Source organism: Hipposideros armiger, unplaced genomic scaffold (assembly GCF_001890085.2).
Source record: "Hipposideros armiger isolate ML-2016 unplaced genomic scaffold, ASM189008v1 scaffold_742, whole genome shotgun sequence".
Taxonomy (NCBI): domain Eukaryota; kingdom Metazoa; phylum Chordata; class Mammalia; order Chiroptera; family Hipposideridae; genus Hipposideros; species Hipposideros armiger.
In genome coordinates, this window is record NW_017732092.1 from 424592 (window position 1) to 451110 (window position 26519).

General features: G+C 51.6%; 1 protein-coding gene across 8 annotated transcripts in view; it reads left to right on the forward strand.

Moving 5' to 3' along the window:
- SHISA7 (shisa family member 7) overlaps nucleotides 1–16342 on the forward strand; it is an 18776-nt gene extending 2434 nt beyond the window's left edge. For 3 of the 8 annotated variants that reach the window (XM_019627903.1, XM_019627904.1, XM_019627906.1), the window contains 5 exons: nucleotides 2019–2844; nucleotides 4430–4584; nucleotides 5998–6063; nucleotides 6733–6882; nucleotides 9012–13965. In XM_019627903.1, the coding sequence (XP_019483448.1) occupies nucleotides 2165–2844; nucleotides 4430–4584; nucleotides 5998–6063; nucleotides 6733–6882; nucleotides 9012–9655 (1695 nt within the window). In that variant the 5' untranslated portion in view covers nucleotides 2019–2164 and the 3' untranslated portion in view covers nucleotides 9656–13965. Of the gene's footprint in view, nucleotides 1–47; nucleotides 461–2018; nucleotides 2845–4429; nucleotides 4585–5997; nucleotides 6064–6732; nucleotides 6883–9011 lie in introns of those variants that run through there. The other 5 variants (XM_019627907.1, XM_019627909.1, XM_019627908.1 and 2 more) reach the window with 3 other exon arrangements.
- Nucleotides 16343–26519: the final 10177 nt, after the last annotated feature.

The following is a 26519-nucleotide window of genomic DNA, read 5'->3' on the forward strand; positions in this document are numbered from 1 at the left end:
TGAGAAAGAGAGAGAGAGAGAGAGAGAGAGAGAGAGAGAGAGAGAGAGGGAGAGAGAGGGAGTTGCATGCCTGCTTCCAGAATTTCCACTGCTGGATGGGGTGTGTTTGCACGCGTGTGTGTACACCCACAAGATTGCATGACCGGGGACTGTGATGTGTGTTCATATGTAGCTGGCAGCTGTATGTGGTCCCAGTGTGTCACAATATCTGAGATTGTGACTGGGTCTTGTGTGCTGTGGACTGAAACATGCAGACATGCATGGCTGTGTGTCCACGTGAAGCTGTGTATGTGTGTTGGGAGAAGGCCCCAGGTGTACCACCAGAATAACACTGGGTAGCTGGAAGGGGGCCGGGCAGGGGACACCAGGGTGCTTGGGGGTGAGGACCCTGGAGCAGCACTGCCTACGTAATGTGTGGCGTCATCAGCTTCGCCCTGGATGTGGGCCACTGTGTCCCTAGGTATGTGTATCCTCCCCACCTGTAGGTGCTGCCCTACATTGGGAGATGTGAGGCAGGGGCAGGAAGGTGGGTCCTTTCATCCCCAGAGGAGTCGTGTGTATGTGTGTGTGTGCTGTGTCTGGGTGTGTCACTGGGTTTGAGGGGATTTGTGCCACTGCTCCCTGTCCCCCAGAGTTGTCAATGGTCTGGAGTTGTGTTTCCCTGCGTGTGTGCACATGTGTGCAGTTGGAGGAGACAGTGGGACTCTGTAAGCAGAGGGAGAACTTATGTCCATGGAGCTCAGTGCAGGCTTGGGACACAATGAAAGTTGAGCAGGCACACTGCCAGCCCATACAACAGCTTTTGTGCAGATGAGGAAAAGGTGCCCCCTGGCCCAATGCAGCTCCCCAGTGTCTATGGTTTGGCAGGCAGTTGGCACCTTCGTGTGAGTCTAAAAAGGGTGCCACTTCCCACAGACGGATACAGCTCCATCAGCACACCTTAGGGAGGAGAGCCTGGGTGGATTCCAGCCAGATCCCCTTGTGCAATGCACAATCTGCCCGACCATACGCAGCAGCCCTCAATGAAGGAATCACACATGCATATACATATATCGCTGCATGTATGTGTCACTGTTGGAAGGGTTGACACTGCTTGAGTGTCAACCATTTCTCTGTGTGGCATAATGTCATCCATGTTCTGTGAGTGGTGGTACCCTGAGGCCCATGTTCAAAGCCCCGCTCCACTGCTTGAGCACTGTGGGGCTTAGGCAAATGAGGGGGCCTCTTGGAAACTTGGTATCCTCCTTTGAAGTGACTGAGTCTTGAAATTCCTTGATTATTAGACCTAGATAAGGGAAAGAAATAAGCATTTGGGAGGACTGAGGATCATATGGATCTAAGCCAGCAGTTCTCAGCGGAGGCAATTGTGCCCCCCCCCAGGGGACATTTGGCAATGTCTGGAGGCATCCTATGCTGTCACACATGGGGGAGAGGGGTGAATGCTCCTGTCATGTAGTGGGTGCTGCTAAACATCAGTCCCAAAAAGTCAGTACTGCGGAGGTTGAGAACCGTGCACTCCCTGGTCCTGCCTGCCTGGTCTATCATCTCAAATTCTCAACTCCAATCTCTCTCTCTCTCCCTCTCCTCCCCAACCCACACCTCTTTCTCCTATCTGCCTTCATTCTCTCCCCCCATCCCCACTGATCCTTCCAACCTCTTCTCCGCATGGCCCCGCTCCCTCTGCCCCTCTCAATCTCCCGGTCCTCTCTTTCACCCATCTCACCTTTTACTCTCCATTATCCATCTCCATGGTTCCTTCTCCTTCTATCACATTTGTCCACCTGTCTGATGTCTCCTTCCAAACTTTTCACCTCACCCATCACTCCCGTTGATCCTTTCTGTCCTCCCATTATCACTCTATTCTCCTCTGGCCTGGTCTGGGCATGTTTCCATTGCTCCCCGCCCTCCTCCGATCCCCCCCGCCCCGCCCCCCACACACACACACTCCACTGCCCGGTGGGACGGCCAACGTTGGGCCCATGCCTCTCCCCTCCATCCATTCTTTCTGTCTCCATTAGTCTACCTTCCCTCGGCCCGCCCTCCTCATCCTCTCGGGCCATCCATCTCCCCATTTCCCCACCTCTGGCCATCTCTCTCCCGCCCTCCGCTCCAGCCTTGATTCTCCGCTCAGCCTGGCGGCCCGGTCCAACGTCCTGCGTGCCCCATGCCCGCCCTCCTGCTCCTCGGGACGCTCCTGCTGTTGGCCTCCACTGCCGGCCAGGCCGGGGCGCGCCCGTCCAATGCCACGAGCGCCGAGCCCCCGGGTCCGCTGCCTGCCCTGCTGGCGCACCTGCGGCGCCTGACTGGGGCGCTGACGGGTGGCGCGGGCACGGCGGGCCCAGGCACCAACAGCACGAGGACCAGCCCGGCGAGCGGGCCGGGCGCAGCGGCGCGGGCGCCCCCTCCGGCGGAGCTCTGCCACGGCTACTACGATGTCATGGGCCAGTACGACGCCACCTTCAACTGCAGCACCGGCTCCTACCGCTTCTGCTGCGGCACCTGTCACTACCGCTTCTGCTGCGAGCACCGCCACATGCGCCTGGCGCAGGCCTCCTGCTCCAACTACGACACGCCGCGCTGGGCCACCACGCCGCCGCCGCTGGCCGGGGGCGCCGGGGGCTCAGGGGGTGCGGGCGGGGGACCCGGGCCCGGTCAGGCCGGGTGGCTAGAAGGGGGCCGGGCAGGGGGCGCCGGGGTGCGTGGGGGCGAGGGCCCCGGGGGCAGCACGGCCTACGTAGTGTGCGGGGTCATCAGCTTCGCCCTGGCCGTGGGCGTCGGCGCCAAAGTGGCCTTCAGCAAGGCGTCCCGTGCGCCCAGGGCGCACCGGGAGATCAACGTACCCAGGTGTGTGCGCGCTCGGGCTGGAGGGCAGGGAGCCTGAGGGCGGGGCCTGGGCCGTAGAAGGTGGGGCTATGGGAAGGGCGGGGCTACTGGAATGGGGGCGTGGACAGAGACCGAGGAAGCAGCCACCGCGAGAGCCTGCCAAAGCCTGGCTGTTGAGTGTCCTGAGAGACTCAGGCCTCATTCATTCAACAAATACTTCTTGAGCACTTTCTGTGGGCCAGGAGCTGGGGATCAGCAGTGAACAAAACAAGGTCCGTGTCCTGGTGGGTAAACCTGGCTTCCAATCCCAGGTCTGCTGCCTGTGGGCTGTGTGATGCCCTGCGAGTTGCTTAACCTCTTTGTGCCTCCGTTTCCTCATCTATACAATGGCTCTAATAAATGTTCCCCACACATTTGAACTGTAATGAACATTAGCTGAATTAATTCATGTCGAGTCCTGGCATATGGTAAGCCCTCAATAAATGTTGGCTACCATTATAAAAAATGTTAGTAGTCGAGACGGTAAGTAGGCAAACACATATGCAATATACTTTTTCTTTTTTTTTAGCTGAGCCATCCTGCCACTTGTTGGCAGCTCAGCAGCAGCTCAGCTCCGGCCGTGAATCCAACCGGCAACCCTGTTGCTCAGAGCTTGCACTCTTGAGCGAGCTCTTAACCAACTGAGCCACTCCGCCAGTCCCCTGCAATATACTTTTTGATATTGATAACTGCTGTGAAAAAATAAGGCAGCATAACGAGTTGAGGGGGGTGTTGTTTTATATGAAGTGGTCATCAAAGGCCTTTCTGAGCAGATTTCAAAGAAAGGAACGAGCCAAACATATATCTGTGGGAATGGCATTCCAGACAGAAGGGACAGTACGTGCAAAGGCCCTGAATTGGAGTGTTCACAGGACAGTGAAGGGGTCAACACAGCTTCAGAGCAGTGGGTGACAAGGAGGTGAACAGAAGCAGGCAGAGGCCAGGTTTATTCTAGGGTGCAGAGGGAGCTACCAGAGGGTCCTGAGCTCAGGCTGTGCAGTGAGAGTAGACTGCAAGGAACAAGGGCAGAAGCAAGAGACCAGATAGGAGACTGTAGCAATGATCCAGGTGAGAGATGGTGCTGGTAGCAGCGGAGGTGGTGAGAAGTGGTCCGATTTGGGAAATATTTTGGAGGTCGAATCCACAAGATTGCTGAGGGGCATGAAGGAAAGAAAGAGATGTCCAGGGTAATTCTAAGGTTTTGGATCTGCATAACTGGGTAAATGGGGCACCCCTTTATCGCCATGGGGAAAGCTGCAACAGGGTGGTGGTCCCAGGTCAGGGTAGGGCGGGGCCACAAGGCGGGCGATGTGGGAGGGACCACAGAAGGGGCAGGGTCCAAATAAATTGGGGAAGGGGGCTTCAAGCAGGAAGTGTGGTCGGAGGGACTTTGGGGCTGGCAGTGCTCAGAGTGCCATTAGCGAGGGGCGTGGCCAAAGGAGAAGCCCAGTCTAGCTGAGCTGACAAATTACTCCAAAGGTAAGAATAGGAAGGGGAAAGAAGCCTAGGCCCTCCCTCTCCCCAAGCCCAGTCTACTGGTCACTGACCATTCTTCTGCCACCTCTAGGGCTCTGGTGGACATTCTGAGGCATCAGGCCGGGCCTGGGACCCGCCCGGACCGGGTACGAAGCAGTTCCTTGACTACAGGGGTCGGGGGTCCTGACAGCATGCCTCCAAGGACGCCCAAGAACCTCTACAACACCGTGAAGCCCTCCAATCTTGGTGAGTATGACCTGGGAGCTTTCGTGGCCGCCTCTGACCACGCCTCTCATCCCTGTAGCCCCGCCCTCTCCAGTTGGCCTCACCTCCCACTACTAAGACCCCGCCCCCAGCCGCAGCCTCCCTGCCCTTGCAGTGAGACCCTCTTCCTGACTCCTGTGGGCCCCCTGAGTGGGCACCATGAACACCATGGTAATTTAGATTTAGACATTCTCAGCCCCTGCACTTGAGAAACTCCAAGTCAGACCAGCAGACAGCCAACGACACACAAGGACATGCCTAACTATTGAGTTAGAACTTGTTGGGAGCCAGACTGCCTGGGTTCAGCATCTCAGCTCTGGGGACAAGTCCGTGTCCTTACCCATAAAATGAGAAGCACATAGGGCTGTTGTGAAGATACAATGAACTAATGAGTCAAGTACTCAGAGCTGTGCCTGGCCCAGAAAATGCGCCTTGTAAATGTGAGCTGTTGTTCTTATATTTCATGGTGAATGCACCAATGGAGAAGTCTGTGAGCTGGAATAGGATGAAAGGGTCTCCTCTTGAGGAGAAGGAGGAAGGCTTCCCCCAGGAAATGCAGTTTGAGCAGTGGCCTGGAGGGTGAGGGGAGTTGCTTGAGCTGGGAGAGCTCTGGGTGGTTGGAGCAAAGCTTGTTAGGCCAGGAAGAGGGTGGGCAGACACCTGATGAAGGGCCTTGAGTGCTAGGCTGAGCTGAGGAGCTCTGCCTTTGTCCTGAGGGTGATGAAGAGCCACGAAGGAGTTTAGAGCAAAGTCAGAAGTCGGGGGAAACTATCCTATGTGAAGGGGGAGAGATGAGAAGAAAGAGGCTCAGGTGGAGGCTGGGATGATGATCCAGGCTGTAAAGGACAGGACTGAGCTGGGTTTGAATAGTAATCAGGAGGAAGAGACGTGTGAGCCGGATCTTGAGAGATGAATAGGAGTTCTTAGGGCAGAGGAGGGGAGGCACAGATTCAAGGCAGAGAGGATGGCATGTGCAAAGGCCCCGTGGCGGGACTGAGCTGGGCTCACTCAGATATCAGAGAGAAGAGTGGCTTGAGGGGAGAGATGGGAGATGAGACTGCAGACATCAGCTATGGCCAAGTCACGCAGGCCTCAAACGCCATTGCTGGCTTAGACAGTCCCCTGTTGGTGGTGACAAGACATGGGAAGAGTAGAGCAGCAGAGGGACAGGGGCAGGTGTGGGTGTAGGAGTACCGCAGAGGGGCTGACCATGAACATGGCTGGCCAGATGGCCAGAACACCGCTTTGATGATCAAGGAGGGAGAGGAAGCTTAGGGAGGTAGGAGGGACCAGGGCTGGGGACCAGTTGGATGTGAGTAGGGATCCTTCCAGGACCACGGCGCCAGCTGGGAGTGGGCCATAACAGTGATGCCACCTCCCTTCTTGTCCCCACAGATAACCTGCAGCACAACTACCTGCACCTGAACGTCAACAGCCCCAAGCACCATGCCACCACACTGGGTATGAACCAGGGCCCGGCTAGGAACCCTTCCACCCTTATTGAACCCGAGCTGGGTGCTCGGAATAGAGCAGATGTAACACCCTGTGAGCGTGTTCTCACAGTCTGTTCAGGTAGCCAAGCGAACCATGGTTTTCCCATTTGGACACCAGAAGGGTCACCTCTCTCCCATCCAAGTTGGTGGGAAGATGCATGGAGTGCACCCCCAACCTGGGGAAGGACACATAGCGGCAGCTGAGCAAGTGCCACTTGCCCCTCCTCCTGTGACATGTCCTCCTTCCCCAGCAAAGAGACTGACCCCTGATGTGGGAAAGTGAACAGAGGGAGCCTGGGCTGCTGAAGCTTTGAGGGGCTGGAATCCCACATTTTAACTCCCTAAGGGGCTGGAGCCTGGACTCCTGCGTCTGAGGAAGGAGGGGCTGGGGGCATGGACCTCTAGGTCTAAGGAAGTTGGGGATGGGGGCCTGTACTCCTGGATCTGAGGGAGATGGGGCTGGGGGGCTGGACTCCTGGGTCTGAGAGAGGAGGGGTTGGGGACCTGGACCCCTAGGTCTAACGAAGTTGGGGATGGGGGCTTGGACTCCTGAGTCTGAGGGAAGAGGGTCTGGGGGCCTGGACTCCTGGGTCTGATAGAGGGGCTGGAGTGACCTGACCATGCTCCTCTGTCCCAGATTGGAGGGCCGCCCCGCCACCCAGCCCCTCTTTGCACTACTCCACACTGTCCTGCTCTCGTTCCTTCCACAACCTCTCACATCTGCCCCCGTCCTACGAGGCCGCTGTGAAATCTGAACTCAACCGCTATTCCTCCCTCAAGAGGCTGGGTAAGTCCCTGGGAAGGGGAGTGGCCATGGCAATGGGATGGGTCAGGGTCTGGGTTTAGGACTATAGACAGTGGCCCAACAGAACTGTAAAGCTTTACAGCCTCCCTCAGGTTTTTCTCCAAGTTTGTTCCGGAATTACCTGAGGCAATTTTGTATCAGAATTATTTGGGGTCCTTTTTAAAATGCAAATTCTTGGTGTCCCCCGTCCACCCTGTAAGATCTATATTTATCAGGACTTTAATTTGCAATTAGTAGAAATACACAACTTAAGCATACATACAGAAAAGTAACTAAGTGAGCTTGACCATGGAAAGGCTATGGGGTTATGAGCTTCAAGTTGTGGATGGATGCAGGAACTCAAAAGCTGTCTCCAGGATTCTACATCTCTCTGCTCTGCTGAACAGTGGGGTAGCTTCATTTTCAGACAGATTCTCCACTCATGACAGCAAAGAGTGACCTGAGAATTTTCAGGCTGCCAACAATCCCAGGCCTGGGTCTCATTGACCCAAATTGTGTTATATGCTCATCCCTGAACCAATCATTGTAACTCTGATTAGACATTTCTGGCTCAGTATCCCATCCCTTGCAGTAAAGTGTCCTTCAAACATTTTAAACTGAGAGCCATGGTAAGAAATGCTTTTTATATTATGACCCATGAGACACATGTATATTTGTATATTTTTTTAGGTACAGGAAAGCTTTCGAACTTGTTATTAAGAACATTTTCAGAAGCATTTATCTCAGTCTGTTGAGATCTTGCTTCCAGGTGTATCCTCTGTTTGGCTCAAATAAATTTTCATAAAAATTCTCAAAAAAACTCCAAACATTTTCAAACATACCCAAGAGGAGAGAAAATTCTAAAATAAATCCGCATCCAACTTTAACAATGAGCAACCTTTTGTTAACCTATTCTCCTTCCATCCCACCTTCTGGTGGATTATTTTATTTATTTATTTTTTTAAAGATTTTTATTGGGGAATTGGGGGTATGGGAACAGTGCTGGGGAATTGGGGAAGGGGAACAGCCAAGTTGCTGTCATTTTGTTCTTCAGTCTAGTTGTGGAGGACGTTGCTTCACTGGCCCAAGTTGGCACCATCATTGCGCTCTTCCCGGGCGAGGCAGATCAGTCGCCGGCTTCTGGACGGCCACTCACTGTGGCTGCTGGCCGCTCACGCTGGCTGCTGGCCACTCATGCTGGCTGCTGGCCACACACGGTAGCCCATGGCAACCCACTGCAGCAGGGGCTGCAGCCTACGCCGTCGCCAGCGACTCATGGCAGCCCAGCTCCAGGTTGAGCTGTTGTTCAGCATCTTAGCTGTAGAGGGCAGTGTCACTGGCCCTCATATGTGGGATCCGAACCAGGGCCTTCTGGCATCCCAAGCCAGTTCTTAACCATCGTGCCACTCGGCTGGCCCCTGGTGGATTATTTTTAAACAAATCCTAGTATTATGTCACTTAATACATTAGTATTTAACACACACATAACTGAAATAAAAATTGTATGAACCAGTGGCTCAGTTGGTTAAGAGCTCACTCAAGATGCAAGCTCTGAGTAACAGCGGTTCGAGTCCTGGCCAGAGCTGAGCTGCCTCTGAGCTGCCAACAGGTGGCAGGATGGCTCAGCTAAAAAAGAAAAAAAAATTGTATGAACCGGTACTCACACTTATTCCCTTATTATGGGGATGCCTTCTGATAAATAGAATTTTCTATATTTCATTTTTCAAAATGCTGGTCACTACTCACAAAATTGACTTCACAACCCACATATGGGTCATCTCCAAGTTTGAAAACCACTGCTACAGGATGAAAGAAAAGGAAAAGTGATTCCTCAAAAGGAAGGGTTAGGTTCTACTCCCCAGAAAAAAGGATACTCCGAGGCAAAAAAATAAAAAAGGAAGTCCCCACATTTACTGGAGGGGTGTCTGTATTTTGGCCACATTCCTAACCTGATTGTTCTGACTGATTAAAATTGTGCCCCTGCCCAGGCTTATGGCCAGAGTGTTCTGGGTGATGCCGCGGTCCCCTTGGGGGTGTGAGTCCATCCCAGGGTAGGATTTAAGGAAGCAGGGGAACGGAAGGGTCTGGACTGGCTGGGGACCCACCTCTGTGGCTTTCTCTCTCCTCCTCAGCGGAGAAGGACCTGGATGAGGCCTACCTGAAGCGCAGGCACCTGGGGGAGATGCCCCGTGGGACGCTGCCCCTGCACACACTGCGGCGACCTGGCACAGGCGGCGGCTACCGCATGGATGGCTGGGGCAGCCCCGAGGAGCTGGGCTTGGCGCCCGCGCCCAACCCGCGGCGGGTTATGTCCCAGGAGCACCTACTGGGTGACGGGGGCCGGGCGCGCTACGAGTTCACGCTGCCGCGCGCGCGCCTTGTATCGCAGGAGCACCTGCTCCTGTCCTCGCCTGAGGCCCTGCGCCAGAGCCGCGAGCACCTGCTGTCGCCTCCTCGCAGCCCTGCGCTGCCCCCTGAGCCCGCCTCCCGCGCGGGTCTGGCAGCCTCCCACTCCAACTTGCTGCTAGGGCCTGGGGGGCCCCCCACGCCACTGCACGGGCTGCCCCCGCCGCCCGGCTTGCACGCGCACCACCACCACGGCCTGCATAGCTCGCCACAACCCACCTGGATGACAGACGCCGGCGGGGGCGGAAGCACGCTGGCCCACAGGCCTCCCTTCCAGTGCCAGGGCACGCTGGAGCAGCTGCAGTTCATTCCTGGCCATCACCTGCCCCAACACTTGCGCACTGCCAGCAAGAATGAGGTGACTGTCTGACGCCAGGTCGGGGTCTTGGGGGCTGCAGCCTTGTGGGTCCCCAACCCAGCCTGGATCCAAGGTCCCAGGGTCCCAGGATTCCAGGACCCAGACTGGCTTGAGGCCCCAGGGTGTGGGGGGACTGCCTTTGAGGACACTGCTTTGGATGAAATCGTCACTGGAGACAAAGCCCCTAGAATGTCACGCGGATAAGATCCTCCTATGTCAATGTTTGAGGCCAGGCCTCCTTCCCATGACGTCATCACAGAGGAAGAGGCCCGTCCCTGAGGTCATCACTAGAGGCCATGTCAATGTTCTATGATGTCATCACAAAGACTTCCTTCTTGTGATGCCATTGAGACAATACCTTGTCCTATGTCATCATCCCTAAAGACAAAGACTCCTTCCTGTGATGTCCCTGCAGAGATAAGTCTCACCTTTATGATGTCACCTCTGGCACCAAAAGGCCTCTTTTGACATCATCACCACCAGGCAACTATTTCCTCCAGAGAAGATGCCTCTGTCTATGATGTTGTTGCTACAGACAAAGCCATCTTGCTGGGACACATCACAGGAGAACATGCCTCACCAAGTGTGTCCTCACTAGGCCTCCTTTCCACGACATAATCACAGGGACTCTGCCTCCTTCCTGTGATGCCATCGATAGAGAAGGTGCCTTGCCCTATGACATCATCAGAGAGACTGTGCCTCTTCCAGGGGGTCATCATCAGAGGTGAGAGTCCTTCTGTGATGTCACCACCAGACTCTGCCTGATCTGAGATGACTCCATGAGACACCTCACTGCTGCTGCCACATCACAGAAGGCATGGCATGCCCAGAGTCCCTGAGAAAGTGTCCTGTACTAAGATGTCACCTGAGGGACGTCATCACTGGGGAGGCTGCCCTGTCTGGGAAGGCCTCCCCAAAGGTGACAGTCTGTCTGTAGATTGTTGGCAATGAGGAACCCCCACCTTTATCTGAAGCTCTGCCCCAATGCTGTGATGTCATCACCAGAGACACTGCCCGCTCTGGAGGGCCATCACTTGTGATAGTGTCACCAGTTTCTGCCTCGTCCCACCATGACTCAGCTTGGTCGTTCCTTCCCCTGACCCCAGGGACGTGTCCTGCAAGATCTCTGCCAGACACTCCCTTTAAAGGGAGGTTAGGTCTTGGGTCCCACCCCTGTGCAATGATGTCACCTCCTGTGTGATTCCTGGAGGACAGCACTCCCGGACTGGCTTGTGCTCTCAAAGAGCCACTCTGGCCCACTAGGCTCTTGGAGTCCTGCAACTCATAGGTGGCCCAAAGGTCGGCAGCACTTCTCTCTGCTATAACCAGAGACATCATCACCTGTGTCAACCATGTCCTGGCCTCTTGTTGGGATGGGGGAGGGGTATGCCTGCTATTGATCTTGCTGATGACATCATCAGCACCATGAGACTGCCTTCACTCATGATGACATTGCTCCTGGGGTCAAATGCTAACCATGCCTGATGATGACATCATTTCCCAGGATTCCCTATGAACTATGGAGTCTTCATCTCCCAGGGTCCACCACAACTATGATGTCATCTTTCAGAATTTACCATGACTATAAGGTCACCTTCTCCCAAGGTTCCCAATAGCCAATGGTGTCACCATCTTCCATGATTCTCCACAACCATGGTGCCATCATCTTTCAGAATTCACCATGACCAATGATGTCATTACCTTCCAGAATCCTCTGTGGCTGGTGGTAACATCCTCTACCAGGATCCACTAGGACTGATGATGCCATCATTTTCCACAATCCCCCATAATTGTGGTGTCATCAACTTTCAGGATCTACTTCAACTATAATGTCTTCATGCCCCAGGATCCATTTCAGACATGGTGTCACTACCCCTCAGCATCCATGATGGTCTGTGGTGTCCCAGGACCCTGATACCCAATCATGTCATCATCTCCCAGGATCCAGGACACCCAATTGTGTCATCACCTCCCAGGATCCATTTTGGCAATGGTATCATCATCTGCTGGGATCTACCATAACCATGACATCATCACCTCCCAGGACCCATGATATCCAATTGTGTCATCACCTCCCAGAATCCATTTCAGCCATGGTGTCATCATCTACCAGGATCCACCATAACCATAACATCACCTCCCAGGATCCATTTCAACCATAGTGTCATCACCTCCCAGGATCCATTTCAACCATAATGTCGTCACCTCCCAAGATACATGACACCTAATAGTGTCATCATCTCCCAGGACCCAGGACACCCAATAGTGTCATCACCTCTCAGGATTCATTTCAGCCATGATGTCATCATTTACTGGGATCCACCATAACCATGACATCCTCACCTCCCAAGACCCATGACATCCAATTGTGTTATTATCTCCCAGGATCCAGGACACCCAATAGTGTCATCACCTCCCAGGGTCCATTTCAGCCATGTTGTTGTCATCTACGGGGATCCACCATAGCCATGACATCGTCTCCTATGATCCAGGACACCCAATAGTGTCATCATCTTGCAGGATCCAGGGCACCCAATGGTGTCATTTACCAGGATCCACTTCAACCATGTATCATCTTCCAGGATCCAGCATCTTGGGAGCCAAGTACTATGACAGCTATATTTCAATTGTCTTCTGGGGTCACATGGCATCTACAAGTTGTTCCCCTAGGAGAATTCAGCACAATACACACCATTTCCCATTGCCTCAAAAATGGAGTAGAGTAGGGCCCCCTCTGATGACACCATTCCTACTCTGGCCCTTTTTGATGATGTCACTGCCTCACTCCTGACTGAGGCTGATGCCTGTGTCAAACCCACCAAGACATGGCCTTGGCCAGTCCCCCCATCACTCCCCTGCTGAGGGCAGTCAGGCAGGTAACTGGCAACTTACTGCCCTTCACCCAACCATTTGATTGGTGACAGAGTCAACACAGAGACCTCTTATTATCACCAGAGAGTGGGGCTTTCCAGTCCTCGGGTGACATCACAGCCCCTTACCCAATCCCTGTTACCTGGACCTCCTCTGGGAGCAGCACTCCATTGGCTTGGGCCAAACTCTCCTCAGAGACTCCTGTGGGCTAGGCCGACAGCTGAGACTTCCCTGGGGCCTCCAATCATGTCCTCTGCTGGCCTGGTCCTAAGGCAGGCACATCTGGAGAGCAACACCATTGCCAGCACCATCTATGGTGGGGGGAGGGGTTCTGCATCATCCCAAGAATCCGACAAGCAGCATTCTCTCCTTCATCTCCCCCTCACACACTGGGGAGTCCCCAAGGGTTTGGAGGATTCCCCAATGCACAATGCACAATTTGCCCCCAATTTTCTTTGTACATAGCCATGTTGTGGGGGGCGGCCATTCCCCCCATTCTTAAAGGGCTACACGCCCCCTCTCACAGCCTCCAGGGTGAGGTGGGGGGGGGCCTCTTCTCTCTCCTTTGGGCCGTACTTCTCCCTGTTCTGTCTTCCCTCGCCCCAATACTGGCACCTCAGTTCATGCCCACAGCCCCCAGGGCGAGGTGGGGGGGCCTCTTCTCTTTCCTTTGGGCCATACCCCTCCCTCTTCTGTCTTCCCTCGCCCCAATACTGGCACCTCAGTTTTTGCCTACTCAGCCCTTGGTTCCCACAAATACAGGGAACGCAGGAGTGGGTTTACCCCCATCTACCTGGGTCCTGATGCCAGTTTTCAATGCCATGCTTACAGCTGCTCCTGTGGGCTCCTCAACCCCTTCTAGGGCCTCCCCATGCCCAGTGCCCCTTGGGTAACTGCGACTTCACCCAAAAGGAGCCAACTTGAGCACCTGCCCCACCCAGACCCCGCCCCTCTGCTCACCACCCCCACAGAGCACTCAGCTTTCTCCAGCTCCTGGAATTGGGGGGGCCTGTGGACTTTCAGCTTTGTATGGCCCCCTTAACTTGCTCTCTCCTGGCCTAGATTCCAGGTATCTCGTCCCCTTTTCCCCTACTCACTCCGCACAGGCTGCCTGACCCAGGGGCCTTGACCTCTTATCTTAAATAAGCCATAGTGGGGATAGGTCCTGAGGAGGTGAGGAAATAGGCGTGTCCTGTCAGATCCATCTGAGTCTTCCCTGTTCTCCCCTACCCCATGAACACACACATACACTCGCCTGCCCTTCTGGTCATGGGCAGTGGGGGGCGGTGCAGAGATGAGAAGATATTAAATGGTTATGGACCAGAAGACCCTCCCCAGCTCTGTCTCCCTTCTTACCTCTCCACTCCCCCCTCTCCCCACAGGTCCATTGGTGAGGACAGCCAGCTGAGCTGCAAGTTGGTATTTTTGGAATAAACAGACATTTTCCTGATCCCCAGTCTCAAGTTCACTGTCAGGAAGGGGTGGATTTCCACCTCCACGTTTATGGGTCACTGGGGAGTCCCCATGTGGCTGAGGTAGAGGGTGGGCATCTAAGTGTCTTTACAGGTGGTCAGGGCCTGCCTCCCTGCGTCCTCAACAAGGCAGGAGTCAGACATGGTGGGCATAAAAGGTGCCTTTAAGCCCTCAGTTTCTTCCTAAGAAAGCCTTCCCTGTGAGCATTTAAGCATTTGTTGGTAGACTCTATTTGCACCTCCTTATATTTGAATTCCCTCTGAATATCATTGACGTGGGGGGGTTATATAGGTTCCCTGGGGCTGCTATAACAAAGTACCACACACTGGGTGACTTAAGCACAGAAATGTATTGTCCCCAAGTTGTGGAGGCTGGAAGTCCAAGATCGAGGTGTCACAGGGCTGGTTGCTTCTGAGGCTGAGAATCTGTTGCCTGCCTCTCTCCGAGGTTCTGGTGGTTTGTTGGCAGTGGTTGGCATTCCTATACACATCATCTTCCCTCTGTACACATCTGTCTCTGTACCCAAATGTCCCCGTTTTATAGGGACACCAACCATGTGGGATTAGGGCCCACCCCCAATGACTTTGTCTTAACTCCATCTGCAAAAATGCTATTTCCAATTAAGGTCACATCCATAGGTCCACAAAATTAGGACTTCAACATCTTCTGGGAGACACAATTCAACCCTTAACAGGCGATGTAACAGGGTACAGTCTAAGTATCAGTTTTTATGATAACTAGGAAGCATTTCCTCATCTCTCTTCTCCCACCCATTGCATTAGAGAATTTGCGTAGCGATGACTAGAGTTGCCCTCCTTTCTCAGGAGGTGCCTGTAAGGCTTGGTTTTATGAACTTGAGGACAGCCCTCCTCTAGGGGTATCTAATGGTGTTTTTACAAATTGCTGACTTTTACAATGTGTCAAAAACTTCATTTGCACATCCCTCTAAGTGTGGATTGTGTGTACAGTGCATTTTAATATTGATTTTATCATTAAGAAAACCCCTTCCTCTCTAGTGCATTTAAGTGTTTGCTTCCCAAATATTAGATTTTATTTTTTATCAGTCAGGGTTCTCCAGAGAACTAGAGCCAATAGGGCATGTGTGTGTGTGTGTGTGTGTGTGTGTGTGTGTGTGTGTGTGTAGATTCACTTCAAGAAATTGGCTCACGCAATTGTGAGGACTAGGAAACCCAGCAGGCAGGCAGGCCAGACACTCAGGCAGGCTTCTGTGCTGCAGTCTTGAGGCAGAATTCCTTCTTTTCTGGGAAACCTCAGTTTTTGCTCTTATGGCCTTCAACTGATTGGATGAGGCCCACCACGTGATTTAGAATCATCTTCTTTACTTGAAGTCAGCAGATTGTAGATATTAATCACATCTACAAAATACCATCATAGCAACACCTGAATTGGTGTTTGACCCAACAACTGGGCACCATAGGCTGGCCAAGTGAGCATGTGAGATCTGACCAGCACACACTCCGTGCAGGGAAGTGCTCACTGGAGGAAGGCCTCTTCTCCTCAGTGCAGTCAAGTGTTCACCATTGGCTAGATTTCACCTGCTTAGGTTCATTTGCTTGGCTGTAGATTAATGGGGCGTTGTGTGTGTGTGTTTGTGTGTGTGTGTGTGTGTGTGTGTGTGTGTGTGTGTGTGTGGCATTCAAGTACTGGTGTTATGATCATCTGTAAAATGTCCCCCCCACCCCATGCCGCCTATGACAGCTGTTTGCATATTCTTAGAAATTGCCTCTTTGCATTGTAGTCTTTGTCCACAGGCAAAGATAACTGGGCGTGGGTGAGGAGAAGGGTGGTGATGCACTACATCTGAGAATGGTTCTCTGAGCACTCAGAGATGCTCCTCCTGGGCACACAGTAGGACTGCACTTCCCTGCCTCTCTGAGATTAGATGTGCCCGTGGGATGTGTTGGAAGGGGAAGCAGAGGTGTGTTTCCAGATGGAAGATCCTGAGAGTTAGTGTGTGATCCCCATTCTCTCCCTCTTCACCCTGCCTCGGTGACTGGCAGTATTTCAGGTAAAGGCTGCCCTTTCTAGCCTGGATCCCAGACAGATACCAGGGTAAGGATGATGCCAACTTGGGGCATTGGCCAACCCTCAATGGACAGGAAGCGTGAGTGAGACAAACACTTGCTGCTTTAACAACTGGTGAATCCGGGCTACTGCTGGAGAATGCAGCCTGTTCTGGCTACTGCTGTTGCCTGCGGAGAGGGGAACTGGAGAGCCAGGGGTCTTCCCCTACTGTATAGTCTTTTGCACTTCTGAGTTTTTGTGTAAGTGTTTTACCTTTAAAAAAAAATAAAGTTTGATTAAGAAACTGTGGTACATTTATACAATGGAGTATTACTCTGCTATAAAGAAGAATGAAATCGTACCATTTGGGACGATATGGATGGACCTAGAGACTATTATGTTAAGTGAAATAAGTCAGTCGGAAAAAGACAAATACCATATGATTTCACTTATATGTGGAATCTAAAAAACTGAATGAACGAGGGAAGTAAATAGAAGTGGTCTCAGAGATATAGAGGAACAACTGATGGCTGCTAGTTGGGAGGGGGAGGGATGAGGGAGAAGGGGAAGGGATTAGACAGCATAAATACGAACTACAATATTGCCACAGGGACATGAAAGACAGTTCGAGGAATACAATTAATAATGTTGTAAATATTTTGTAGGGTGTCAGATGGTCACATGTCTTGCTAGGGAGACCGCATCATGGATGGGGTAGAGGCTTGATCACTGCACTGTACACCTGAAGCTGATGTTGTATAATATTGTATGTCAGCTATAAGTGAATATATATATATATATATATATATATATATATATATATATATATATATATATATATATATATATATATATATATAGTCATGGGATGTGGAGTATAGTGTGGGAGTGGAGTCAAGGGAATTGTAATAGATATGTATGATATTGGGGGGGAAGTGGGGCGGTGGATTGGGGAAGGGGGATTGTCACCTCGAGGGGTAAAAAGTATAACTATTACACTGTGTTGTACAGCTGAAACTAATTCTAAAAAATGTGTATTTCACAATCAAAAATAACTAAAAATAAATAAATAAAGTTTGAATGGAAATGTAAAAGATGCAGGCTTTCACGGCCATTCTCCTCACTGGGCATATGCTCAAGAGTGAGCATGGGATGGTCTGTGTCTCATCCATCTCCCACGCACGGTGATTGGTGCCCCACTCTGAGTTGTAATGCCCGGGCTTCAATTGTGTACTTTTCATTCAACGTGGCCTCTACCACTTGACATGGCCAGTCAACCATTTCATTTGTGTTCGACCTGATCCACATGTACTGTACTTCACTTGGACAAGTCGAGGATAAGATTTGACAGGAGCATTTGTGCCTTTGTAACCTAACACTTGCTCAGTGTGCACCTCCACCATGTTGATAAACACAGCTTCTGAGCAGCTATTCTTATTTTTTTTTTTAAGATTTTATTGGGGAATTGGGGGAGGGGAACAGCGCTGGGGAATCAGGGGAAGGGGAACAGACAAGTTGCTGTCCTTTTGCTCTTCAGTCTAGTTGTGGAGGACATTGCTTCACTGGCCCATGTTGGTATTATCATTGCTCTCTTCCCAGGTGAGGCAGATCAGTCGCCAGCCTCTGGACGGCTGCTCACAGCGGCTCTTGGCAGCTCATACGAGCTACCAGCCACTCACACTGGCTGCCAGCCACACATGGTAGCTTATGGCAGCCCACTGCAGCAGGGGCTGCAGCCTATGCCATTGCCAGCGACTCATGGCAGCTCAGCTTCAGGTCGAGCTGTTGTTCACCATCTTAGCTGTAGAGGGCAGTGTCACTGGCCCCCATGTGGGATCCGAACCAGGGCCATGCTGCTCAGAGCTGGTGTTCCAAGCCAGCTCTTAACCAACGCGTGACTCAGCTGGCCCTGAGCAGCTATTCTTTTTTTATTTTTTTTATTTTATTGGGGAATTGGGGGGAGGGTAACAGCGTTGGGGAATCGGGGAAGGGAAACAGACAGGTAGACAAATTACTGTTTTGTTCTTCAGTCTAGTTGTGGAGGACGTCGCTTCACTGGCCCATGTTGGTATGATCATTATGCTCTTCCCGGGTGGAGGCAATCGGTCGCCGGTTGTTGGTCAGCTGCTCACAGCGGCTCCCAGTAGCTCACACCGGCTACCAGCCGCTCATGCTGGCTGCCAGCCACTCACATAGCTGAGCCATCCCGCCACCTGTTGGCAGCTCACGGCTGCTCAGCTCGGGCTGACTCGAACTGCTGTTGCTCAGAGCTCAAATTCTTGAGCGAGCTCTTAACCAACTGAGCCACTCAGCCGGCCCTCTGAGCAGCTATTCTTAAGCTGTGCTTGATGGGGTGAAATTGTGAACTTCTGAAATCCACATCACATGTTGTGTGAACGTGCTCCACCCCCGCCCCCACACTTCTCTTTAACCTTACAGTTTGAAATAATTCCAAACTTGCAGAACAGATACAAAAAGAAGTCAAAGAATTCGCCAATTCACCAGTTAATGTTTTATCACACTGCTGTATGGTTTTCTTTCCATGTAAATATTCTGTTTTTTTCCAGAGGCATTTGAGAGTAAGTTGCATACATCATACCCCAGTACCCCTAATGGACACTTCTAAAGAACAAGGACTTTCTCTTACACAGCCACAGTATAATTATCAAAGTCAAGAACTTAACATTGATCAAGGCCATGTTCAAGTTTCACCAGCTGTCCCACTACTGTCATTTAGGGCAACTTGCTTTTCAGTCCCTGCTGCTCCAGGATTTGGTGCTGCATCCGGTTATACATGTCTCTTGAGGCTCCTTCACTGTGAACAGTGCCTCCATCTTTTGCATGACATTGATGCTCCAGAAGAGTCCAGGCAGGCCACTGTGCAGGATGCCCCTGCACTTGGATACATGATGCCTCGTGGTTAGACCCGGGTGCCTGTGTGTTTGGCAGGAGAGCCACAGAAGGGACACTGACTTGGTAGCACATCAGTGTCGGGAGCCCATGCTCTTGACCAGCGCCGTGACTGGAGACTTTGGCTTTGACCCCTTGGCCAGGGCACCCTCTGTAATTAGAAAGCAACTTGTCTGGAGATACGTTGACACCCATAGATATCTTGTTCCTGCTGCTTCAAGCCGCCATGGCTGATTCTCTTATCTGAATCAATTATATTATGGTTTTTGCCAAATGATGTTTCTGACTTCACCACTCTTCTAGCATTTCTCGCATTTGCACCTGCTTTGGTGGGTGGGGAAGAGGATCCAGTACCTTCATTAGATTCTTTGAGATACCAATAATTCCAACAACCACAGGGTCACCATGATTTTCCATGGCTATCAAATATTCTATACTCTGCAGACACAGCATAATTTTTATTCCAGCCCCTACCTCTAGGCATTTGGGTCCCCCTGCCATTCTTCACTACTATAAACAATCCTTTGAGGAACATCCTTGTGCATACCATGTAGTGCGTTCACTTAGTTTTCCCTAGGATGAGCTCCCAGGATGTGGCAGGGCAGGTTCGTCTGAACTAGAGGGCAGGTGCATTTTGAAGACTTGGCTTCATAATGCCAAGCTGTGATCCTGAGAGCTCTGCCAAGCCCACATATGTGAGAAGTCCATTTGCTCCCACCCTCACCAACAACACGCATTATTTGGCTTAACCTTAATGTGCATCAGAGGTGTCAGTTTTACAGCCATTAAAGGAAGCCCCTAGTGTACTAAAGTATGTTTCTATCCAACGCAAAGTCTCTGCCCTGCGTTCTAGGGTTTGTAGGGCGGGGATGAAAGCCAGGAAATGTGTTTCATTACTGGTGTGTCTGTCACTAGAAGGAGCGCCTGATCCATCCCAACCAGGAGAGCTGTAACCTCTGTTCATGGACACAAAGGAAAGTGGTTCTTGTTATAATTACCTGCACAGCGCATGTAGACAACATACTTAGATATAGTAAGGCCACGAAGGGGCAGAGGACCTGCTAGCAACCACAGGTGGTGGACTCAGAAACGACGATGAAGGTATTTACCCACGAAAAGATTCCCGGACACACTGGGAAGAGAGGAACCACAAGTGAACAGTGAAGCCCCTTTGCTTGCCCATGGCTAGCATGTACAAGTATATTGAAGGCTGCTAAGATTCAGGTTCATTCCTACATCAGGACATTACTATTAATGCTTTCTCTGTCTGCAATGGTCTTCTCTGGATTTCCACAAAACTTGCTCCCTCGCCTCCTTTAAATCTTTTTTTTTTTTAAAGATTTATTTTTTATTGGGGAATTGGGGGGATGGGAACAGTGCTGGGGAATTGGGGGAAGGGGAACAGACAAGTTGCTGTCGTTTTTGTTCTTCAATCTAGTTGTGGAGGATGTTGCTTCACTGGCCCAAGTTGGCACCATCATTGCGCTCTTCTCTGGCGAGGCAGATAAGTCACCGGCTTCTGGACGGCCGCTCACTGCGGCTGCTGGCCGCTCACGCTAGCTGCTGGCTACACACGCTGGCTGCTGGCTACACACGCTGGCTGCTGGCTACACACGGTAGCCCATGGCAATCCACTGCCACAGGGACTGCAGTCCACGCCGTTGCCGGCAACTCATGGCAGGCCAGCTCCAGGTTGAGCTGTTGTTCAGCATCTTAGCTGTAGAGGGCAGTGTCACTGGCCCTCATATGTGGGATCCGAACCGGGGCCCTCTGGCATCCCAAGCGAGTTCTTAACCATCGCGCCACTCAGCCGGCCCGCCTCCTTTAAATCTTAATTCACATGTCTCCTTCTCAATGAAGGTCCACCCTGACTGCCTATCTACTGTCCCCATCCCCAGCATTCCAGAACTCCCTCACCCTGCTCCAATTTTATAGTAACTAACATCTTTTTTTTTTTTTTTTAGCTGAGCCATCCCGCCACCTGTTGGCAGCTCACGGCTGCTCAGCTCGGGCTGACTCGAACTGCTGTTGCTCAGAGCTCAAACTCTTGAGCGAGCTCTTAACCAACTGAGCCACTCAGCCGGCCCTGTAACTAACATCTTTTGATACCTCCAACTTCTCCTGCCTACTCGCCCAATGTTCCCCGTGTTACACTGCAAATGCTGCATCTTGGGCAACCCTGGATGGTTGGCCATTTGGTTTTAGAGCTTCTTGTTTATTATGTCTCCCCACCAGAACAGAAGCCCCAGGAAGGTGGGGGTTTGCGTCCTGTCCTGGTCATTGATGTTTCTCAAGCACCTAGAACAGCGCCTGACAAACAGCTAGTGCTAAATAAATACTTGTCAAATGAACGGTCAGATCCTGACGGTGGGGATGCAAATATGAAGAACCCTGTCAAAGGCTACTTGGCAGAATGGCAAATACATGGGCTCTTTGATCCTGTGATTCCACTTCTAGGAATTTCTCCTCCAGGAAAGCACACCGCTGTGTCCAGAGACAAACGTTTGTGGATGCTCACTGCAGCTTCTAGCCAGTCGTCAGTCAGTCCGTGACTGCTAAAAACTCCAGTGTGTTCTCATCCGGGAACGCTGTGCAGCCCGCTAATCTAAGTGCACTGCCAAAGCAGGATGTGTGGGAATGTGGACAAACGCACCTCTGTAAACGTCCAGAAAGTGTGGGGCGCACACCTCGTGTGTCACCGGCGGGTGACTGCAGGAGTGTCCATGTGGCAGGCGAAGGAGGGTTACAGCCACACCTCCCACTTCTACTTCTGGCACTTCAGAAACTGTGTGACTTGCCCTTCAAGCATGTATTTCTTTGTAATTTAATACAGATGAACAGCAGAAATGAAGATTAATTTCTGAAGCCAGAATTCTAGCTGAAGGGACAATTTGGGTTTCATTGTATAAAAGTAAGTTTCAAGGCACCAATATTTAGCAAAAAGGAGCCCCTTCCCTTCCCCATACCACCTCCAGCCCATCATCCTGCCCATTCATTCCAGCCTCCCTTAGTGACTCAGAAGGTCCATCACTCAGGCCACCTCCCGAGTGGCTCTCAAATCCACCTGCTTCTCTCTGAACACCATGGCTACCACCCTAGCCCAAGTCATAACCAACTTGTAACTAGATATTTTGCTTTCACCTGAGCCTCCAACCCAGTCTCTACCCAGCAGCCTCCAGCTAGAGTCTCAGTGTGAGTACCAAATCCACTCACCTCCTGGTCAGAATTCCTCACTGGCTCCCTAGGGCTCTACCAAGCCTTCCCCTTGGCCATCAGGCCCGCAAAGCATGGCACCTCCATGCCCACCTCTCTGAGCTTGGAACATTCTTCCCTTACATCTGCCTCTTTACCCACACCTCTGGCTGCTTTTCGGTTCTTCCCATCATTTTTTTCAATTCTTAAAAACAAAAACAAGACAGTTTTGTTGTGATAACTCATATACCATACATACAACTCACCAATTTAAAGTGCATAAGGCAGTGATTTTTAGTATATTCAGAGTTGGGTAACCATCACCACAAACAATTTTAGAACATTTTCATCACCCCCCAAAAGAAAATCTATACCCATTAACTTTCACCTCCTTATTCCCCAACCCCCCAGTCCTAGGCAACCACTAATCTATCTGTATGGATTTACCTATTCTGGACACTTCATGTAAATGGAATCACACAATCCGTGGTCCCTCATAACTGGCTTCTCTCACTGAGCATCACATTTTCAAAGTTCACCCATGTTGTAGCGAATGTTAGTGCTTCCTTCCTTTCTATTGCCTGTGTGGATGTGCCACAGCTGGCTTATCCACTCATCAGTTGATGAACACGGGTTGTTTCTACATTTTGGGTGTGTGAATAACGCCACTATGAACATTTGTGTGTGAGTTTTTATGTGGCCATGTTTTCCTTTCTCTGGAGTACATATCTACCATTGGGATTGTGGGGCTATATGGTAACTCTATGTTTAACCATTTGAGGAACTGCCAGACTCTTATCTGGAGCAGCTGCACCATTTTTCATTCCCACCAGTTGTGTGTGAGTGTTCCAATTTTCTCACATCCTTCCCAACACTTGTTATTATCAGACTTTTTGATCATAGCCATTCTGGTGGTATGAAGTAGGGTGTCACTGTGGTTTGACTTGCGTTTCCCTGATGGCTGGTGATGTTGAACATCTTGTCATGTGCTTTTTGGCCATTTATGTATCTTCTTTGACCACCACTGCCACTTCTTCTCAGGGTTACTGCAACAGCCTCCTCCCTGGCCTCCCTGCCTCTGCCCTCACCCCCCTTCGTTCTCTTCACCCAGCAGTCAGTGACCTGAGAAAACCTGAGTCAGACCACAGTGCTCCTCTGCTCAAAATGCTGCACTGGCCCCCTATCCCCTGAAAGGCCAGAGTCCTCATCATGACCTTGAAGGATCTGCACAACCTCGACCACATACATCTCTCTAACCTCATTTCCCCACACCCTCCCTCTCACACACTCTGTTCCAGTCACACCTGCCTCCTTGCAGCTCCTGGAATGTTCTAGGCCTAGGCCTCAGCTGCCTGGAATGCTCTTCCTCCGAGAAGCGCATAGCTCAATTCCTCCCTTCCTTCAAGCCTGGGTTCAAGTGACACCTGTTTGGTGAGGGTTACCCTAGCTGCCTGGCTTAAAATTCACCAGGGCATCTGCACATCCCAGCACTCTGAACCTGTTCCCTACTCTGTTTTTATCTTTTTCCACAACACTCGCTCTCTTGTGACATACTATGCATTTTACTTATTTATCATACTTTGTTTTTGTGTCTGGCTTCCCCACTATGGTAAGCCCCACAAGAGCAAATATCTTCATCTGTTCACTGCCATATCCCAAGTACCCAGAAAGGAACCTGGCACATAGTAGGTGCTCAATAAATATTTGTTGAATGAACACCTTCAATCTGTCAGACATTCCAGAAGGGGCTGAGAACAGAGTCCCTGCTATCCTGGGTCTGATCTAGACAGGGAGACAGAGACAAACATGTAAACAAGTAATTACAAATTCTAATAAACCATGAAGACCATAGAGGGTGACGTGAACAGAGTGTGAAAGTGAAGGCAAAGGAAGCTGATCTGAGAGGTGACATTTTAAGGTGAGCCAAGGACACAAGGAGAACAGAAGAGGAGGTGGAAAGCTCTCCAGGTACAGGGGAATCACATGTGAACGTCTTCAGGTGAGACAGAGCTTGGCTTACACCAGGGACAGACAGAACGAAGGCCAAAGGGGCCTCAGGGAGAGTGTGCTGATGGATCTCACGGGAGTTTGGGATTGATTCAAAATGAAGTATTAAGGGAGGGGGGGGTCATGAAGGGTTTTTAACAGGGGTGGGGCACATTTGGATTTCAGGGGTTGGTAAAAGACAGCCTCCCTGAGGGCCAACTTTGTCCACTGACTGTTTCTGTCAACAAAGTCTGATTAGAATGAAGCTGCCCCCACCATCTGCATACCATCTATGGCAGCAGAGCTGAGTAGGTTGGGACAGAGACTGATGGCCTACAAAGTCAAAAACCTTTACTGAAAAGATTTCGACTGTTCAGGGTGTAGGCCATCATTTTTCTCTCCCTTATACCAGGTTCAACCTAACACCAATTCTTGTTGACTTCACCAAATCCCATTGCCTCTCCCAACCCCACTGCCACCAGCCTGTCAGAGCGGCGGGCATCACCACTTGGATGGCTGCAACTACCTCCTCACCAGCCTCTGTTCCTGCCTCTAAGTCAGATGGAGTCATACTGTCAAAGCCTCCACGGCTCCCCAGTGCTTGAGGAAAAGAACACACTGCTCATCACAGCCCAGGTGTGTGACATAGCCGCTGCTCCCCATTACGTGCCCTCCACCTACCCAGCTCACTCTGACCCAGCCTCACTGGTTTTGTAATGGTGCCCCAAACACACCAAGCACGATCCCCTCCCTGGGCCTTTGAACCTGCTATTCCCTTTACTCAAAATTCTTTTCCCATAGACTTTCCAGTAGCCCAGATGACCTTTCCTCGGAGAGGTCTTCCCTGTCCAACGGAGGTCAAATAGCAGCCCACCCTTCCTCTCTATCCCGACGCTGATTTATCGCTTGGCCACATGATGGCATACACTTCCTTGCTTACTGTCTGGCTCCCCCATAAGGAGACGTAAGCTCCACGAGCACAGGGGTTTTGTCCTTTTGACTTTCTGCCATTTCCTCATAGCTTCCTGCTTGGCACATCACAGGTGCTCAAAAGAAGTTTATGGAATGAATGGAGGCGTCCAGAGGGGAATCATAAACTCTCCCAACAGGGTTGTTGTAAGGATTACATGAGATCGAGCATGCAAAGGAAGTAGAATAGGGCATGGCACATGGCAAGTGTGTAATAAACAATAGCCATTACCATCATCATCATCATGATGTCTATTGAGTGGGTTTTTGAAACAGAGCTCAGTTTGACCATCACCTTTGCCTTGTGGCTGAGGAGAGCCTGGGCAAGTCACTTGACCCAGCTCTTCTTTCAGCATCTGTCTGTTCTTAAATGGGCAGAGATACCTGCATCCAGCAGGCTAAGATGTGGGAGACCCCGCATGGCTAGGCTTTCAGAAACCCTAGTTATCACTATGACTGTTACTCCACGGGTGTCTTTTACACCTTCCTGCCTCCTTTTCCAGAAGTGGAAGCCCCGTGAGGGAAAGCTGGTAGTCAGGATTCTTTTCAGGACACTGTGACCAAGATGGACCCTACCTTACCGAGCTCAGAGGCCCTGAGATGGGCGCCGCAACCCCAATGCACAGATAAGCTAATTAGGCCACTTCAGCCTCTGAATCTCCTCTCTTGGCATCAACACAGGTCTGTTTTCAGGGCACTGCATGCCCATTTTCTGAGGCCTGGAGAAGTTCCTCTTTCCCAGTAACTGTGTGTCCATTTCCCACACAGGGAAGATGAGGAACGAAGGCCTGGAGGCTGTGGGTCAGTCCCAGGAGGGGCCATGCCCTGAAGGCCTGGGGACACTTCCTTCTTGGGCATCACGAGGGATCCCAGCGCCCATTTCAGGGGAGGAAACTGAGGCCAGGCATTGTGACTGAGACCTGGCCAGGGTCAGGGGTCATACTTGGGAGAGCCAGGCGTCCAAGCCTTCAAGGGAGAGCCAGGCGTCCAAGCCTTCAAGGCAGCACTGACTGGTCTTGGAATCCCCACAACATAGAACACAGACCACAGGTCATTCCCCACATAAAATGGCGCCTAGAGGGAAAAAAAGTACAGCGACTCTCGACGCCCACACCCACCTCATGGCGGAGGGGTCGCGGACGGCCCCCCCGCACACCTCATGCATATACAAAACCCAAGAAATTTCGTTGGCTGAGTGGCTTGGCCCGCGCTAAGCAGGGCCCCCATTGGTCACTTTCCAATCTCCGTCCCCTGGCCCGCCTTCTTCGGCAAGAATTGGCCCGTGCGAGTCTCGTGACGCCATCCCACGGTTGCACGTTCCTATTGGTCATAGCGCCTTCCATCATCCGTTTAAAACTCCCCCAAGTCCCGCCTCCCCTGGCCCCGCCCGGGTTCCCCGGCGGACCGTTAGTCGCGTGCGCGATTGCTTGAGCGTCAGGGCGCGCGCGCG